We start from the raw sequence: 19,882 nt of genomic DNA on the forward strand, positions 1-19,882 counted from the left end.
AGCAGTATTGTAGCAGTAGCTGACTAATATGGAAATGAAGTGACTTATCCAAAATTAAATCCTAGCATTGGAACTAGAAGTTACAGCTTGTGAATCGTAGGCCTGACTTCTTTCTACTTCCCTATAGTGTCTGTTTTACTTTCTTTCATTCACAGGGTTAAGCACATATATCCATTGCCTTTATAGGGTCCTTCTGCTCAACCTATATTCCTTGTATTTCAGAACATCCTGTCATCTTTCCTCGTCAGAGCTTACCTTTTCTTCCATCTTGTTCCTCAGGATTCTGCTTTCATATTTCCAAAGGGACTAAGAAGTTTCAAAATAATCCTCACAATTGTGTTCAAGAGTCCTCCATTAATGAGTTAAACACTTACAGATAAAATTTCTTCTGCATATTATCTGGGGTTGACTAGAGACTCAATGGCAAATGGTGAGAATTTAAGCATGACACATGGCAGTTGACAGGAAAAATATTTTTAGGTGAGTTTGGTGCTTATTAAATTATATATAATATAAATATCATAAGGCTTGTATTGCTTTCAGACACTCCTGTCCAAATATTTTATAAACTGTATGCTTGATGGGGCCAAATAAATAAATAGACTATAAACAAAGGCCATTAGGAGAAATGCTCATATGGCATTTTTATTTTGTTCCTTTCTGTGGAAACATTTTTCACATGGAAGCAAATCTTTAAAACACATTTTTATTCTACTGAATATGTAGGTGTTTTGTTAAAGATAATAAAAAAAGGGGCACCTGGGTGGCTCAGTCAGTTGAGCGTCCGACTTCGGCTCAGGTCATGATCTCACAGCTTGTGAGTTCAAGCCCCGCGTCGGGCTGTGTGCTGACAGCTCGGAGCCTGGAGCCTGGAGCCTGCTTCTGCTTCTGTGTCTCCCTCTCTCTCTGCCCCTAACCCACTTGCATTCTGTCTCTGTCTCTCTCAAAAATAAGTAAACATTAAAAAAAAAGATAATAAAAAAAATTCTGGTTGACCTTAATTTGCCTGTAATTTCATGTTGAAGATTTTATTTTTACTCTGAAATTGAGATACCATAAATCTGTATCATGTAAATGACTAATATTGGGGTAATTTTGCAATATCAAGAAGAAACACAATGAATTGGAGTAAAAAAGTTAGTCTTCATTATTGGTATAAGGGATTAAGTTACATCAGTTATTGTGTATCATTGTCTGGTTAGTGCAGAGAAATTCATTAGTTTGCTGCTGTCTTGATTGCTATGTTTGAAAGAAGAAGCTAATAGACAAAATCTTAGGGTTTTCATGGAGAAAACCATGAGCACAGAAATCAATGAAGTAACAGACTGTTGGAAATCTGCAACCTTCTCCAGATACTCTGATAAATCTCAAACTCAAAGCACAAAAGTTGTCCACATTTGTGAACTTAAAATACACACACACACACACACACACACACACACACATACACACACACACACACACACACACAAATAGTTGTTGAAATCAATAAGCACTGATTTTTTTAATAACAAATAAAGAAACTATTCCAAAATATTCTTGACATTATTGGTTTGAGTTTCATGTCAAATAATATTTAACTTGGTTGACTGACTTTAACAAATATGTATTGAATTGCTATTTGCAATGCACTACGGAAGAAAAACAGATTAGGAAGAAGTGGTGTCTAATTTAAGTACCAGATGTTTTTCTTGTTACATTTTTGTGCTAGAATGCATGCTTCTTGAGGACAGGACAAGCAGTGAGCATTTTGTTCACTGCTGTATTTGTTAATAGCACAGTGCTTTTAGTACAGTGCACATAGCACAGTGCTTAAGACACAGTCACTAATAAGTGCTCAATAAATATTTGCTGAGTGAGTATGAATGACAAATACAGTTTGAAAGTAAAGAAGAAAGTATCCACTAATGTTTTTAATGTTTATTTATTTATTTTGAGAAAAAGAGAGAGAACATGCAAACATGAGCTGGCAGAGAGAAAGGGAAAGAGAGAATCCCAAGCCGGCCCCTGCTGTCAGCACAGAGCCCAGCATGGGGCTTGATCCCATGAACCATGAGATTATGACCTGAGCTGAAATCAGAAGTCCAATGCTTAACCAACTGAACCATCCAGGCACCCAGAAAAGCACCCACTAATCTAAGAGTAGTCTGCACACACTGGATTGGAAAGGTTTCGAGCTTGAATGACTGTAGTGCAGTTTCAGGAGGAACTATATGACACGAACATTCTGGGTGCTATTTTTTGCTTTGAGTTTTGGAAGCAGTAAATGTCTCCTGCTAGGCCCAATACCAAAAAGAAAAAGAGCTGTTGCAAAGAGGAGTACAGAAGGGACTTAACCTGTGGTCTGTGAAAGCCATGGAAGGGCCCACAGACTGTGCACCATCTTCCTCAAGCATATGGCTGGGGAAAATCTTTTGTCTCTCAACATAGCCACCTCCTGAGTTTTGTCCCTTGAGAGTAGACTAACTTCACCAAAGAAAAATTTCGTGTTGGTGAGCTCTTTGGAAATCATTTAGGCCATTGATATCTTTAAGATGGTGAACATTCCATGCCAAGTACAAGTTGAATTGGATGGGAAGTCTTGGCATTCTCTGCACAGATGGAGGATCTGTGAAGTTGGCACTGCCTCAGCCTTCGCTGCTTCACTGAGGAAAGATGCTCCACATGTCAGGCTTTCTACAGGGGCCTGTATTGGTGTCAACAGCCCCTCCCACAATCCCAAAAGAGGTCTTTCAATTGCTGTGAAAGTCTTCAACTTCCTCAGAGCCAAGAGCTCACAACAGTGCCTTTGCAGTAGATCTTTGTCAAGACACAAGAACACACCATGAGCCTCTTTCTTAATAGAGGAGTTTGTTGGCAATTCAGAGACAAAATTTAGAAGTGATTTGGTTTGATTAATTCTTGAAAATTTTTTAAGAGAAAGGAAAACTCCTTAGAACAGATTGATAGTGAGAAGTTCATTCCAGGACTAGCTTTATAATGGCTGATATCTTAGTCACATATATGAAGCAATCTTTTGGTTAAATGCTGAATTTACTATTAGAGATGCTGCTGAAAACCTATGAGGTTTTTTTTTTTTTTTTTTTTTTTTTTTTTTTTGTCAAGCCGCTACTGTAAATGAGGTGGCTGGAGTCAAAAACACAATATGAATTTTCTAATACTGGAGGTGAGATTGACACAGCCTTGAGAGTTTCTAGGGACAAAAATCAACAGACACTTGGCAAATGGCTTTCTCTCCTTCGAAGGTCATTTTTGTTCAGATGGCTTTAAATTGAAACAAACTGCTGACATAGTAACTTTGATGATATAGACTTAGCAAAGATAATCTCATTGACTTGAACACAAAGGGAATGATGTAATATGAATTTTGGTTATTCTTGATGCCTGCCTATCCATATGAGATCTTGTGAGCTACAGGAGCTCTGATTCCATTCGCTATTAGAGATTTCGTGAATCAGGGTTGTACCTGTTATTGCCATTAAAGTGAAATATTGACATTGATGAGATGTTGAATACATTTTAATTTCTTATCCCAGAAAAATTGCATAACCTTTTCATAAGAGTGAAAAACCTATAATTCTCAGTATTCTATGTGTAAATCAATTTCCAATATAATGAGATAAATAGTAAGCCTATTTTTTCCCATGTTTATGTTTATGAGTACTGTTTCTAGGTGGATGCTTGTAAATTGAATCAGATTCTCAGAGAGGTTTGTCATTCAAAAAAGAAAGAAAGAAATTTGAAAAGAAACTATTAAGGTGAAGAATGGGTTGATCAAGCAGCTTGCCCCTGTTTAGTGGGGGCTCCTCTGTGCTTGTTTTGTGGGACTTGTGCAACAGAATTAGCTGTTATCTTTTCTCACTCCATTTTGCTAAGCAGTGCAAACCAGAATTGGTTCTGTTACTCACACTGCAAGAGATAAAGCCACACACCAGAAAATCCATGTGGCTGACAGCATGGCAGAAAGTGAAGGTGAGAAACCAGGAAAGGGAAATAGGAATGGAAGAAGAGGGAGTTTCGTTTCCAAATGCTATTAAATCTAGCCCTGGATCTAAGGGGCAAGTGGCTTAGGAGGTGGACTCCAGTTTACTGTAAAAAATCTTGAAATAAAATTGTTACTTTAGGAGTAGTGTATAAATACATAGTGGTCACTGCTTCAAAAGAGCTAATTCTCAGCCTGATTAGGGAATTTCCGTTTTGTTAATTAGTTCAGAATTGTGATGAGGTCTCAAGGTGTTTCAGAAAATGAGAGTGGCTGATAATAGGAGACTGGGTATCGAGTTGCAGAGGCATGCATGTAAGTACAGTTGTGACAAGTTATTTCCAACCCTCTCTAGCTCTGAAGAAGTGATGCTATTATAGAATAACATGTGCAAACACTTTTATTCAGAGTGATATATTCTGATGTGAGCTTTCATGTAGTGTAGATTTGTATGCCTTTTTTTCTTGCTGGGTTGATGATATGAAAACCATTCCTAATACAATTCAAAAGCATTCTTGAGCTCACCAAAGCGAAGGTCTGTTCTTTTGTATCCAAGGGCTTATAAGCCAACCATCTGTGAGAGTAGGTGTAGACTGGTTCTCACATTTTTACATACTGAAATTTTCCATTTCCTGTTTAAGACCTCTGAGAAGAATAACTGATCAGAATGGTAGGCATTTTATGTGGTTGAAAGGAAGATATACAGTAACTTCATCCTCTACAAAAGTAGTGAAAATAGCCTCTAAGCCTTCATTGATGTCTATGAATGTTTATGAAGATACAGTTTCTTGTCTGTGATGTTTGGAGGGCATTCTTAAATTCAGCAGTGTAACTGTCATGGTGGATTGGGTGGCGGTGCATCCCTGTCTCCCTGTGTTTAAAGATGGCATGGATTGGGCACTCACTGGCAATGTCCAAAAGCCCCTTTTGATTTAGGACAGAAGGTTTGGGGGGGGGGGAGATGTATACATTTAATTTAAGATCAGGGAGAGGCAGGCTCACATAAGGAAGTATGTAATTGGTGAGAATGGTGTGGTGTGCTTCTATTGAGGCTAGTCAGTAGGGTTTAATTTATGGACTTTATCTGCAGGATGAAATTTCTAATTATGTCATTTCTTTCTATCTTAATATATGTGACATCATTTTTGGATGTGCTTAAAATATTAGATTTCAGTGCTAAAATGAGCTTTGAGAATAAACCTTCCCAAACACTTTCTGCTGGTCTCTCTTATTTTCTAGCTGAAGTTCTTCTAAAAACTAACTTGCCTTAGGTTAGATAGCTATTTGGTGTTAGAACTTAGATGGAGTCAGACCTGATTTCCAAACAAAGGCTCTTTTCCAGTATGCCAAGTTGCTTCAAATTAAAAGAGAGAAAAAGAGTAACTCAATACCTCAAAGATGAATAATCCAATTAAAAATGGGCAGAAGACATGAATAGACATTTTTATAAAGAAGACATACAGATGGCTAAAAGACACATGAAAAGATGCTCAACATCACTCTTCATCAGGGAAATGCAAATCAAAACTATCATGAGATTATTGCCTCACACCTATCAGAATGGCTGAAATCAATAACACAAAAAAACAACAGGTATTGGTGAGGATGTGGAGAAAGGGGAACCTTCTTGCACTATTGGTGGGAATGCAAACTGGTGCAGCCACTCTGGAGAACAGTCTGGAGGTTCCTCAAAAAGTTAAAACTAGAACTACCCCACGATCCAGCAATTACACTGCTAGGTATTAACACAAGGAATACAAAAATACTAATTCAAAGAGATACATGCACCAAGATGTTTACTGCAGCATTATCTGTAATAGCCAAATTATGGAAACAGCCCAAGTGTCCAACAACTGATGAATGGATAAAGAAGAAGAAGTGGTATGTATAAACAATGGAATATTATTCAGCCATAAAAAAACAATGAAATCTTGCCATTTGCAACGGCATGGATGGATCTGGAGAGTATAATGCTAAGTGAAATAAGTTAGTCGGAGAAAGACAAATACTATATGATTTCACTCATGTGTGGAATTCAAGAAACAAAACAAACAAGCAAAGGGGAAAAAAAGGAGAGAAAAAGAGAGGCAAACACAAGAACAGACTCTTAACTATAGAGAACAAACTGATGGTTGCTAAAAGGGAGGTAGGTGGGGGTGATGGGTTAAACAGGTGATGGGGATTAAAAAAATAATAATAGGGGCGCCTGGGTGGCGCAGTCGGTTAAGCGTCCGACTTCAGACAGGTCCCGATCTCGCGGTCTGTGAGTTCGAGCCCCGCGTCGGGCTCTGGGCTGATGGCTCAGAGCCTGGAGCCTGTTTCCGATTCTGTGTCTCCCTCTCTCTCTGCCCCTCCCCCGTTCATGCTCTGTCTCTCTCTGTCCCAAAAATAAATAAACGTTGAAAAAAAAAATTAAAAAAAAAAATAATAATAAAAATAAAAGAAAAAAAGAGAATATAAAGAAAAATATGTTTTTCTTATCTTTTATTAATACAGGATAATTAAATAATAGTATTTGTTTTCTTCCTTTTTGTATAGCAAATATGCATGTATTGGTAAGTGGAGATTATTTTCTTAGTTTGATGTAAATAAAATGGGGGTATTAGTGTTCTTTGAAAGCTAAAGGGAACAGAAAAAAAATTATTTACAGTTAGTTTTAACCAGTCTTAGGTTGTACCAACACTAGACCTATTTTTTCCTAGTTCAATGTAGAAAACACAGGAAGTAGTTGATATTTGTTTGTTTAGTGAATGAACAAATTAAATCAAACATTTATTTGGGACCTACTATATGCCAAGCTTGCTGAATGTTATCTAACCCTTAAGATTCAACTCCTTTCCCACTTCTCTCCAGAAGCTTCTGAAATCCTTTAATAAAAAGTCTTCTTCCTTTATTATATCAAAGCCCATATTATTTGCTTATCTTTTACATCTAGCAATTCTTTACAACTATTTAATTACATGACTATAAGTGCTGCTGTTTTGCATGTTACAGATTCCATTAGGAAGATTTTTAACCTCTGAGCAAATTAAAAATATTTTTGAGATTAAAATTTTGTTTACTAGAAGGTCAGTTTTTTTCCAATAGTCACAGGTCTCAAGTATAGTAGGACTAATGTAAACCTTTATTTTTTATAGTAGGCTAAAACTCCAAATATTTAGATGGAACCATATAAACTAGTGAGCCTTTTACATGATAAATCTAATACTTTATTTTCTAATAAATACATGATATAAAAACAGAAAATGGGCCAAGACACAGTAGTGAAAATATGGGAAAAATCAGGAAGTATCAAAGATTATTGATGATTATTTCTCCCTTTCATATTTGTGTTTTAGCAGATCTTATTCTAGTTAGTTCAAAAGGTTCATATTCAATTCAATTCAATTCAATTCAATTCAATATCTTGAAGTATGAGGAATAAAATGCCCCATACAGTCTGGAGAGGAGAAGATATGGAGGAGGGAGCTGGCTTTTGTAGTTCATTTTCAAATAGTTGAAAAAATTTCATTTGGAAATGTGTTTCCATTTTGTCCATGTTGCCCTACTGGGAACCACTGGATTGAAGTTTTAAGGGAGTAGAAATCCACTTCATATGAGGAAAACAGTTTAATAATTAGCAAATTGGATGTTGTTTCTTGGGCTTAAATGAGCTCTTCGTTTTGGATCTATTTCAGCAGAAAGTCATCAACAATTTGCTCAGAGAGGACAGGAAATGAATAGATTTGTATGTTGTAAAGGAGATTGAACTAGTAAATTCTAAATTCTCTTTATAATTTAAGAAATTATGACTCTCTTCTTGGGATCTCATTGACCTTTGATATGACTTCTTGCTGCCATTTTGAATAATAAATGAGAAAGAAGATCTGCAGTTTGTTACTAGTTAAGTGTTCCAACACTAAATATTACTCAACAAATACAACTGATCTTTGCATTTTCCTTTATTATGTAATTGATATTACTTCTAGCATCTGCTTTTACAGGTCATAGATCAAGAAGAATCTATGAGAATACAATGTTCATATTTTAAAGGATCATGTCATTATAGCAGCATACTTGGGAAAATAGTTCCTGAGATGTCTAAAATTTATATTGGGTTGTAAAACTGAAGTATGGGCCAAGGGTTAACAACCTTGAATTTTGCCCTTAAAATAAGTCACAGAAAGTCTACTTCATTATAAATACATTACTACTGAGTGGTGTCCTTCTGATTGATATGGCCAAAGCTACTTTCTTCAGCAGTCATTTAAGCACCAATTCTTCATTTTGGTTCTAAAAATGAGATGGGTTCCTCCTCCCTAACTGGGATATAAATTTTTACCTGCCAATACAGTTTGATGAGCTTGCTTATACACTGTTCACTTCCTCCACAGAGCCAGAACATGTAGTCAGCAATCATGGCACTCCTAAGAACAAGGACAAATTAAAAACAAAAAACAAAAAACAAAAAAATTTATAGGACAGAACAAAACCATAACAGGTAGTATATATAAATACTGAAGAAGAAGATTTTGTAATATATAAAATTTGACTAGACTAATATTGAGCAAAGCCCAAGCAAATTTTAGGATGTAGAAAATAGGGTTGTTTTTGCTTTCTGGGTTTTGTTTTTTGTTTTTTTGTTTTTGTTTTTGGTTTCTTTTTTGTAATCTAAGCTAAAAGAATAAGAAGCAAACAGCATTTGTATTCTAGATGTTTTTTTTCTGTTTGCACAGTATAAGAATATTTAAAGACTATGAAGGAATGCATTGTTTTGGTTGCCCCTTATTAAGCTTCAAAACCTTTATAGAGCAACACATATGTTATGGACTCTAAAATGCCTTCAAACCTAACATAGCATATGTAGCTAAGTATTGTACTGCCATGTAAGCATATCTTAGACTTTACCTGAATTAAAGATTATTTACCTCTGATTAAATTGGCCTCCTTAAAAGTAAAAATAAAAATTTCCAATTCAACAAACACTCCCCTCCCCCAACTTTTGTGTTTAATTGAATTGGTTTTAGTATCTAGTGTGTACAACCATTGAATTAGTCTTATTAAGCTGAGAAGATATTAAAAACTATTGTGCAATTGATATTAATTCATTGCTTAGCACCCTTTGGAAAAACAGTTTACTTTTATGACTGTTTCTGCTGGGCCTCTCTATTTCTTTTCTCCAGAGATTCCAAATCCAATTAAATGTGACTAGAAGTAATTCCAAATTGTAACGTTAGCCAATTAAACATATAATAATCCTGTGTACCTAATCACTAGTACCAAAAGTTTTATTTATTTAAGTAGACCTATCACTGTGTACCCCTGAATGTTTTTCTTATCTATGCCTGCAGATATGTGTTGTTTCTTGACATCATTGTAAATTGAATTGGAAATTTCCTCTCCCTAAGTATAGGTTGTCTAAGGCACAGCAGCTATAAACTTACTATGGTACTCTGTTGAAAGAATTAAAATGTTTAGATTCTTGCTCAGGACAGACAAAAATTAGGACTTTCAAAATTAACAATGGAAAAGAAATATCACCATTTGGAGGGTTATTCAGCTCAATATATTTCTTCTTACACAAATGGTATTGGAAAGGAGCTGTCCACCGACATTTAAAAATAAATGACAATAGTTGAGGAATAACTAATCTTTTAAGAACCCTCTTACATTTTTCAAAGCCCTAGTTTAATGATAAGACAAAGTGAGGTAGGAGGTTTTGATGTTGTGTGAATATATAAGAAGTAGAAAAAGTTATAAAAATTACAGACAAGAGGGGACAAAAGTGAATTTCAAAATATGCATTTTGATAGAAACACTTGGAAAAATTTTCCTCTCATGACTACCTAAAAAGGAAGTCTACTTGACGGGTAGGTACCTGTCACCTAACAGAAACCCATTTAATAAATTCTGAATTTGTGAAATCAATGAAAAATGTAAAAAATCTCCCTCTCAAAGACAGCACACACATATTCATAGAATCTGTCTGATTCCTCCTCCCGTTACCATATGCGTATGTATCTATTTCTCAACAAACATTGGTTAATGAGGATACCAACCATTAGGTAAACCAGGGATGGGAAAACGTGTTTCTATAAAGGGTCAGATAGTAAATATTTTAGGCTCTGCAGGCCATGTGGTCTTACAACTACTCAACTTTGCCTTGTGGAAGGAGCGATAAGCAATAGTAAACAAATGAATGGGGTTGTGTTCCATAAGACATTATTTCCAAAAATATATGGGAGGCTGGACTTGGTATAGTTTGCCTAACTCCAAGATAAATGATGAGGTTGAGCAACAGGTGGCCAGCATCGATATGCCTGTCGGTTAATAGGCACCAGCTTCTATATGTCCTGGCCACAGACCCCCTAAAACATTTCAGTCTACTGTTTTCTCTTTAGGGACAATGTATACATTGTACTAAAACTGTTGTGCAGAGTTCAAGAAAGAAACTTTACAAATTTGAAACATGCAAAAAATGTAAAAGATAATCCTGGATCATAGGCACAGGGGCTTGAGTTAAATAAAAGCTAAACTGATAGTTTCTATCATATTAGTGATTGTTATTCTTAGATGAGAACAATTGTGAAGAGAAAAAGGTCACAACAGTGGATTTCTAGAGCTTTCCTGAATTTTTAATGATTTTGATGGTTTGGTTTTGAGTTGACCATTGTAAAAATAAGGAGTTTTAGTACTTTTATTAATGTCTTCCAAAAGTTGCTTTTTCTGTAATTACATGCTGCCAAATTGCTACATTCTTTAATTTTTTTAATGTTTAATTATCCTAGAGAGAGAGACAGACAGACAGAGCACGAGTTGGGGGTGGGCAGAGAGAGAGGGAGACACAGAATCCGAAGCAGGAGCCAGGCTCTGAGCTGTCTGCACAGAGCCTAGTGTGGGGCTTGAACTCACAAGCCAGGAGATCATGACCTGAGCTGAAGTTGGCCACTCAGCGATGGAGCCACCCAGGTGCCCCACACTGCTACATTCTTAAATATGATTTTATTATACCTGGGGGCTCAAGTCTTTCCAAAGGAACGCATCTCCAAATTTATATTGAAACAAGCGAGGAATTGAGATTTATTGAAATTTATTATCTGACCTCAGCAAAGCACAATTCTTATAATAGTAAAAAGATACTTGTATTAAATAACAAAGTATGGTTTCATAAAGTCACATGTTTGCTGATACATTTTTCATAAGTGTTAGATTTATTTTAATATTGGGAACACAATTTACATCGTAGTTGCTTTGACCCCATTTTCTTCCCAGTGGAAGTGGCAGTTATGCTTTTACCACCCACCTTCCTTTGTTTGGTCTTCTATCACAGCTCTGCCCTACAGCTTAGCCTTTATAAGTCAGTATAAAATTCAGTGGAAGAACATGAAAAGAGCATGGAAATAACATTATACCATGCAGTACTTGTGAGGCAAGAGACAGGGGTTTTTCATCATGCTGAATTTATAAAGGGCAAAGATAATTAATCAACTCAGAGCATCTACAAGGAGTCAAGTACCTTGTGGGATCCTGGTCCTGTCAGACTCACCTCATGAATCGAATGTAAACGGTATCTGTGATTCTTCCTACTTTCACTCAGGTATCTCTGTTTACCTTTAGACCAATATCCTGGAGGCTAGTCAATGTGATTCAACGTTGCTTCTAAATGTCTTTGTTTTGTTTTCATTATTCTACTCAACTTATTTTCATTAATCTACCAAATATTGTGGCTGCACTGGAACTGTAGGATCATGTTAGCAAAACCCTTTTAATTGACAGTGAGTGGTTTCATATCTGTCCCTTTTGGACTTTTTTTTAGTGCTAAGCACCAGGTTAAGCATTTTACATGGCAGAGTGTGAACCCGACCACCCACCCACCCACTCATGCACACTTCTGCATCAGATCTCATTCCCCCCATGGGACTGTCCAGTAATTCATTCTTTCTTCCTTGTTTCTTTTCTTTTCTCTTTTTCATTTTCTTTTTCTTTTTTCCCCTGGAGCTTTTCTACCAGCATACAGAAATGCTGTTGTTTCTGCCATCTTAAAGTAAAACACCCCAAAGCCTCTCTTGATCCACTTCCCTTCCAATGATCATCTTAATGCTTTCCTTCTGTATAAAAAAACAAACAACAAACCCACAAAAACTCCTTGAAAAAGCTGTGTGTACCCTGTATCTCGAATATCTCTCTTCCTGCTCTCCTCTGACCTTGCTCCAACAAGGCTCTCATTCCTACTACTTCCCCGAAACTGCTCTCTTCAATGCTATTAAAGGTCTTCATGCTGCTACAACAGCGGTTCAGTTCTCAGTCTTCATTTTGCATGGACCCTTGGGTGCAAGTGATGCGACTGCTTGTTCCCTCTTCCAGTATATACTTTCCCAGTTGGCTTCCGCAACTCTGCTCTTTCGGGTTTCCCTCCTATCTTACCGGTTGCCCTTTTCCATCTCCTTTTCCGCTATCTTCTCATCTCCCTGGGTCCCTACTTTTGGAGTACCCAAGGGCACAATGCTTGGACCTCTTCTCTTTCCTTCCAAATGTAATTTCTTGGTGATTTCACCAGTTTCATGATTTTAAATACAGTCGATGGGTTGACAACACTTACATTTATATCCTGAATTTAAAACCTCTTTTTGGATCTCGAGACTCTTGCAGAAATTATCTTCCTCACATCTCTACTTGGATACCCAATAGGTATTTCAAAAATAATCTTTCTATACCCGAGACTCTGACCCTCCTTACTTCCCTTCTTACAGTCTCTACTGGTCCCCTCCATCTATCCAATTTCTCAGGCCAAAAAATTAAAATTAGTGCTCTGGAGCAGGTCACTACTGTGCTTAAAACTGCAAAGGCTTCTTGTCTCACTCAGAGTAAAAATCAGTTTTGAAAATGGCATTTGAGCCCCCTGCCATCTTGTCTCTGATCTTATATCCTTTTTACTCTGCTCCAGACAAACTGTCTACCCTGCTGCTGCAGGTACACAACTGCCTCTGGGATTCTGCATTTGACAGTCTGTCCTGGGATATTCTTTCTCTAAATGCCCCCTGATCTCCTGGCTCAACTTCAGGTCTTTTTCTCAGTGAGGACTACCCTGACCACATTCCACTACTATCCATACCAAAGCCTAAAATATTTACTATCTGGGTCTTTACTGGAATGCAACCTTCCTGAAGGCAGGGATTTCTGTCTGTTTTATTTACTGCTCTATCCCCAGTGCCTAGAACAGTGTCAGTGTGAGTCACACAATAAACGTTTATTGAGTTAATGACCACACACTATCTAATTTTTTTAAGTCAAAATAATTAAATTCGTGTTACAAAAAAAAAAAAAATTCAAAACTGAGGGCTATAGAGTTACATAGCTTACTAGGATTCTAACACAAGCAGTCTGGCCCTGGATTACTTCTCCGCTCCTATTTGACAGAATGCTTTTGTTCTGAAGGTGGCAGGGAATGCAGTGACAAGGTGGGCTTTGTCAATTTAATTTGTCCAATATAGAATCCAACATTTAGCTCATATGAGAGTTTAATAAATGCTAATGGATGCTGATTTATTTTTTACATAAATTAAAAAGGAAAGGTACCAGGAAGCACATTAGCCTATTATGTTGTATCTAAAATTATTTTTAACATGATGGCTTCAGTCATGTGTCAACAGCTATGGTTTCCCTGCAAGCCTATTCTACTATTCTTTTGATACTACATTTGAGCTGATTTTAGAAAATTGTTTATGAAGTCACATTTAATTTACTTAATACATCTGTTAAATGTAAAAGGGTCAAAATCTGGCTTTTAAATATATATGCTTCTAAAATAAAAGATTTTTGTGTGATAACTCAGCTTATTGTGAATCAAATCCCATTCCTACAGAACAGTAACTACACAATATAAGAATTTGACATGCTATTATTAAGATAGGTACCAGCTTTGCTTTCCAAATTAATACCATACAAGGATCACAGTGTATAAGCATTTTCATGCCAGCTGACTTTACAGATTGAATATTTACAAACAGACTGTGTAATTCTAAGTATATTCAAAGCATATATTTTGACGTTTCTCAAGGCCTCTGATCATATGCAGAATTTGTAACATTTCTACTCAGTGTGGCCACTTGGTGGTGTAAAACAATAAGATATGGGTAAACAAAAGAAAATCACAGCACACAATCAGCTGTGTGTTCTCATAGGGCTGACTGGCTGGGACCTTGAAAAGTCATTCGTTCATCACCTTGCCTTTAGGCAGGATCACACTTAAACCTTTCAAATGAGACTGATGAGAATCTATTCTGTTTTAAAGACCTCCACAGAAGGACACTGCTCTGCTTTCCTCACTGAGTCCAGAGTTTCATAGCCATAAATAGCATCTTCTGCCGTTTTAGTCTCCTGGTTTCAGTTCTTTCTCCTGGGTTAGTGCAACCTAACTAGACCTTATCCTGTGAATAGCAGTTCTACATATTCTTACAAAAATTTATTAATCTCTCTTCCCTAGGTTAATTAATTAACCCCAGTTGCTTTAATCTTTCTCCATGGGCCCCCTTTGCTTGACATTAGTTAGTTTCATGATTGTTTTTTCAATTGGTTTAGGTTCCGCCTTTTCTTTCTTCTATACTCAGAAATTGACCTCTCTCAAGAGTCTAAGGATAATCTTACGGTGTTTGTATGCAGCTATTTCACTTATGTAACTGGTATAGATACTTCATAGAAGTGCATCTATTGGATAGTTCTAACTACAGAATCCTTCCCTATTGTCAACATACCTAGGAGGCTGTTTCCTTTCTCCTGTACTTAAAAAAGCTAACGAACATATGTATGCATATATATATATATATATATATATATATATAAAAATATATATATATATATATATATATATATATAAAATATATATATATATATATATATAAAAATATATATATATAAATATATAAATATATATAAATATATATATAAATATATATATATTTATATATATGTTGTTAACTTAGATAAATTAATATTGATCAAAGTTTATAGTCCTTTTGAATATAAATACACACTAATATTGAAAAGATTATATTCTGATCAGGAAGAGAATCAAACTATCAAACCCACTCAAGCAAACACACACACATACGTGCGTGCAAAGCTTCTTTTTGTAGGCTCACATATTTTCCACACAGTGATCTCTAAAAACAACGTAAATATAAAATACCTCAAATAGAATCCAAGCCCCTTCTGTGGTCTACTCTTCTTGTAATAAGTTGCCCTTGTTTTTCTCTTCAAAACACTTTCCATCACCCTCCAGTCACCTGTGGCTTATTCAGTTGCTCAAAGTAAATAGGATTTTTCCTGCCTTGGGGCATTTGCGTATTAAGGCCCTCCTACCTGGAATCTATTCCTTTCATTTTTTACCTGGCGGCCTCTTCTCAGGATTTGGCCCTTTCGACTTTAGCTTAAATATTGGCAATCTCCTCAGTGAGGCCTTCTCTGGCCACTCTGTGTAAAAAAGTTCTGCCTTATGATCCCTCAACTAAAAATTTACCCTTTTCCTGAATAAGTCTCACATTTTGTAATTCCTGGTTAGTTTAACTATTACCTTCTTTTCCTAGACCTATTACTGTCCAATATGGTAGCCACTAACCATATGTGGCTATTTATATTTAAAATAATTAATAATTAATTTTAATTAAAATTAAAACTCAAAACCCAGTTTCTCACATACATAAGGCATATTTCAGGTGCTCAATAGCCACATGTGGCTAGTGGCTACTACGCTGACTGACATGGAGCATCCCCATCAACACTGTAAGTTTTAGTAGCAACACTCTCACACACATCGTGTTTAATCAAACATCTGGGGTGGTTGATTTTATGTGTCAACTTGACTGGGCCACAGGGCACCAAGATGTTTGATTAAACATGATGTCTGTGAGAGTGTTTCTGGGTGAGGTTAACATTTGAATCTGTACACTGAGTAAAGCAGATTGTCCTTCCTGATATGGGTATGGCTCATCTAATCCCTTGAAGGCCTGATAGAATGAAAAGGCTGAGTAAAGGAGAATTCCCTTTCTGAATGTTATTGAGTTGGGACATCAGTCTTCTCCAGCCTTTGGCCTCAAACTTGGATTGGAACTTATACCATCAGCTCTCTAGGGTCTCACGCCTTTGGCCTCAGACTGGAACTAAACCTGTGGCTCTCCTGAGCCTCCAGTTTGCCAAACTACAGATCTTAGGACTTCTCAGCCTCCACAACTGCATGAACCAATTCCATATGTTTATACATCCTATTGGTTCTGTTTCTCTGGAGAGGGCTCAATAATTTATATCTGCTTTTGTTCACACTGTGCTCTGGGTATCTTTTCCCTTCACTCCACTACCCCTAGTCATTTGATACTCATCAGGAGGCTCAGCCCCTACAGTGTTCTGAGGTCAAGTATTTCAGTGGTTGATGAGCACTGAAGAAGTTATTTGTAGGCTTTGTGACAAGTCTGCCTCTGTGCTTAACTGCTCAATTCTAATAGCTGAGAGTTGTCCCTGAGACCAAGTCTCTACCTTTTGCAGACCAAATCTAGTTAATGTGTTCCTGTCTTGACTGTAAGTCCAGATTTTGATTAAACTGGGGTTCTAGATATGCTTGCTCCTACAAGATTGCCCAGGAATGAATACTAGCTTTTCTTGAAGTTCACTGCCTGCTTCTAGTCCGAAATTTCAAATATTGCCTGTCTTTAGATTCTCAATTGATAACAAGAAAAAGCAATAATAATAGTATTACTGTTGTTACTATTTGTAACAGCAACCAATATTTATAAAGTGCTTACCACATATATAGTAAGTGTTTTTATGTTGCGTTTGATTCTTTTTATTAAAAATGTTTATTTTTGAGAGAGAGAGAGAGAGAGAGAACCACCCAGACATCTCATTTAATTCTTGAAACCAAGCTATGAAATGAGGAAACTGAGGTTCCTTAAATCGAGGAGGTTGATTTCTAAAAACATTGATAGCAGGTCAGGATTCAACCAGATATATTTGTCATAAAATTTTGGCCTCTTAACCAGGGTTCTGTACTGCTTCCATGTTGCCATTATTTTTCTGTGCATCTTCTTTTTTTTTTTTTTTTAATTTTTTTTTTCAACGTTTATTTATTTTTTTGGGACAGAGAGAGACAGAGCATGAATGGGGGAGGGGCAGAGAGAGAGGGAGACACAGAATCAGAAACAGGGTCCAGGCTCTGAGCCATCAGCCCAGAGCCTGACGCGGGGCTCGAACTCACGGACCGTGAGATCGTGATCTGGCTGAAGTCGGACGCTTAACCGACTGCGCCACCCAGGCGCCCCATTTCTGTGCATCTTCTACCAGACTCTATTATCTTGTGTTGGGCTTCCTTGATGCTAATTTCTTGCCAACCTGCTGACCACTGATAAACTCTCCAAAAACCATATTCCCGTGATCGATTAAGGGGGGGTGGCCTCTGCCTGAGGCCTGGTCCTCCTCCTTTACTCCCATCCCATGCTTATCTCACTAGCAGTCATGTCTTCTTGTTAGCTCTGGCTTATTAATCTGACACAGTCAACTTTTCCTTTCCTGGCCATGTCAAGAGATGTGTCATTACTTCTGTAGAAAATATATGTCTGGTTGAAGTGGTCTAGATGAGTAGAATTCATCTTAGATTACATATGAAGGTTTGATTTTGATTGTGATTATTTTTGTTCTGTGTGGAGAAACCAAATATGCCTATCAATATTATTAGGAAATATTTATTATGTTTATTTCAATAGGCAAGGTTGGGAGTCATGGTAACATGGAAATGTATAAATACATGATGTTGACCTTCATGAACTGCCAAAATAACTATTGATATAACAGCCATATTTGAAAAGAGTAACCAAAATATAAGGCAGTTTTATAGCCATTAAGAACTATGCAAATGTTAAGTACATAATGTTAACTAAGAAGTACAGAGCAGTAAAGGGGGAAATGATGACTCTTGGCTGCAATGGACTGATTCATTCCTGAGACCTGAAGAATGGCTAGCATTATTTTTAAGTGATGATGAAGAAAAGGGAGGTTTTGTGGTTTTTGTTTGTTTGTTTGTTTTCCAGAGACATTATTACATGCAAGAGCATTGAAGGCAGAAAGTATAATACAGGTTCTAGGGAGAGTCAGATGGTTTTGTGTAAAAGAATAAAGGGAAGAAAGACACGAAAATTATGTTCTGGACAGGTTATGGTAGGCCTTGGATTCCAGGCCAATGAATTTGAACTTTGTCTTGTAGACGTTGGGGAATAATTGAAGGATTTTTGGCAGGGAGAATAACATGAAAACTTCTAGTTTTAAGATCTCAGCCACTGGTGGTCTGGATTCTATGATGGGGAGGACAACTTATCCAGCCAGGATCTTTCAGACTTGTGTTTAATAGGGACAATGACAGCCTGTGGCTATATTGGTGGCATTGCTGAGATGTCTACTTTTATGTGGTTTTATAAGCAGTGTCCCTTGACATCTGGACCCATTTGCTTTCCAGGACAAAGAAGATGGTCTGGGGCACCAGGGTCCTGATAGGGCAATATGGATATAGAAAGGGGACTGAGTACACATTTTTATTAGATTCATATTTGGATACTTCATGAATTTTTTCATTCTACAAAGATGGAGATTCTAAGGTGAATATGCCATTTTCTATCATTAGGATCTAATGGAGATGCAAACATATAGAGTTAATTATATCACAATGAGTAAAGTGGAATAATTGATATATAAATTAATGCAGTTGTGAGGATTGGTGTGTTTGGGGAGGGGGAACTGGAAGAGATGAAAGCCTGGATCAGCCTAAATGCTGAGCAGGAGTTAGCCAAGCAAAGGGAGAATGCCCTAAGAAGGTCATCCTAGGCATAAGGTACAACTTGATCACAGGCTCATAAGTTAGGAGGAAGAGTAGGAACCTCCAACAGGATCATCTTACTGAGTTTAGATCAGGCAAAGAAAGCATGGGGAAGGCACAAAGGAGCATGGGTTTCATCATGTGGATTTTAAATTTTTTTTTTCAATGTTTATTTATTTTTGGGACAGAGAGAGACAGAGCATGAACGGGGAAGGGGCAGAGAGAGAGGGAGACACAGAATCGGAAACAGGCTCCAGGCTCTGAGCCATCAGCCGAGAGCCTGAAGCGGGGCTCGAACTCACGGACCGCAAGATCGTGACCTGGCTGAAGTCAGACGCTTAACCGACTGCGCCACCCAGGCACCCCGTATCATGTGGATTTTAAGTACACAGTGACATGGAATGTTCTATGGTTTAGAGAGAGAATCTTGGCAACTCTTTAGAGGATGCATTTGAAGGTGACAAGACTGGAAGTGGGAACTCATCGTAGGAGTTCTGAGAGACAATGCATGAGCCTTAACGAGGCAGTGACTACAGACAAATGGGAAATTGAGATATTGGCACCATTCTTTAGGACAAAGTTAAATGACAAGGCATGTGAGAAGGAATTTGAATCCTTAAATATGGTAATATGCCAGGCCCTGTGGTGACTGGTGTCAGACACTAGAGGCAGTTTCCATAAAGGAATATCCTGTTAATCTTGTGATAAAGAAAAACCTAAAGATGAACTTGTTTCTTTTCCAGATGAATGGACTAGTATCTGATTCTCAAGAAAATAATAGATAATGATAAGAAAATAATGGGCTTAGCCTGAAACAAACATTATAACTCTTGGGTAGAGATTGACTGGTATCATAAACCGACATCAACTTATGTAATGTGCTGCCTTGACTCCCTGAAAAGCACTGATGAAGCCTGATAAAGCTAAGTTGTTTTTTTGGTGCTCATTCTTGAAGATTTCCCCCTGGAGCATTCCTCTAGGGAATGTTCCTGCCCGTGATCTGTCTCCTGTCTCACCGTATCACGGTTCACTCTCCCATGACCAAGAATTGAACCCCCATCTTTGGAACA

General features: G+C 37.1%; 1 protein-coding gene across 4 annotated transcripts in view; it reads right to left on the reverse strand.

Moving 5' to 3' along the window:
* The window catches only part of SPATA16 (spermatogenesis associated 16), a 249,675-nt gene that overhangs the window by 78,806 nt on the left and 150,987 nt on the right, over nucleotides 1-19,882 (reverse strand). For all 4 annotated transcript variants that reach the window (XM_086674733.1, XM_086674732.1, XM_025913870.2 and 1 more), the window contains exon 5: nucleotides 8,304-8,388. In XM_086674733.1, the coding sequence (XP_086530859.1) occupies nucleotides 8,304-8,388 (85 nt within the window). The remainder of the gene's footprint in view (nucleotides 1-8,303; nucleotides 8,389-19,882) is intronic.

Source organism: Puma concolor, chromosome C2, assembly GCF_028749965.1.
Source record: "Puma concolor isolate L17-30 chromosome C2, mPumCon1.1.hap2, whole genome shotgun sequence".
In the NCBI taxonomy this organism is placed as follows: Eukaryota; Metazoa; Chordata; class Mammalia; order Carnivora; family Felidae; genus Puma; species Puma concolor.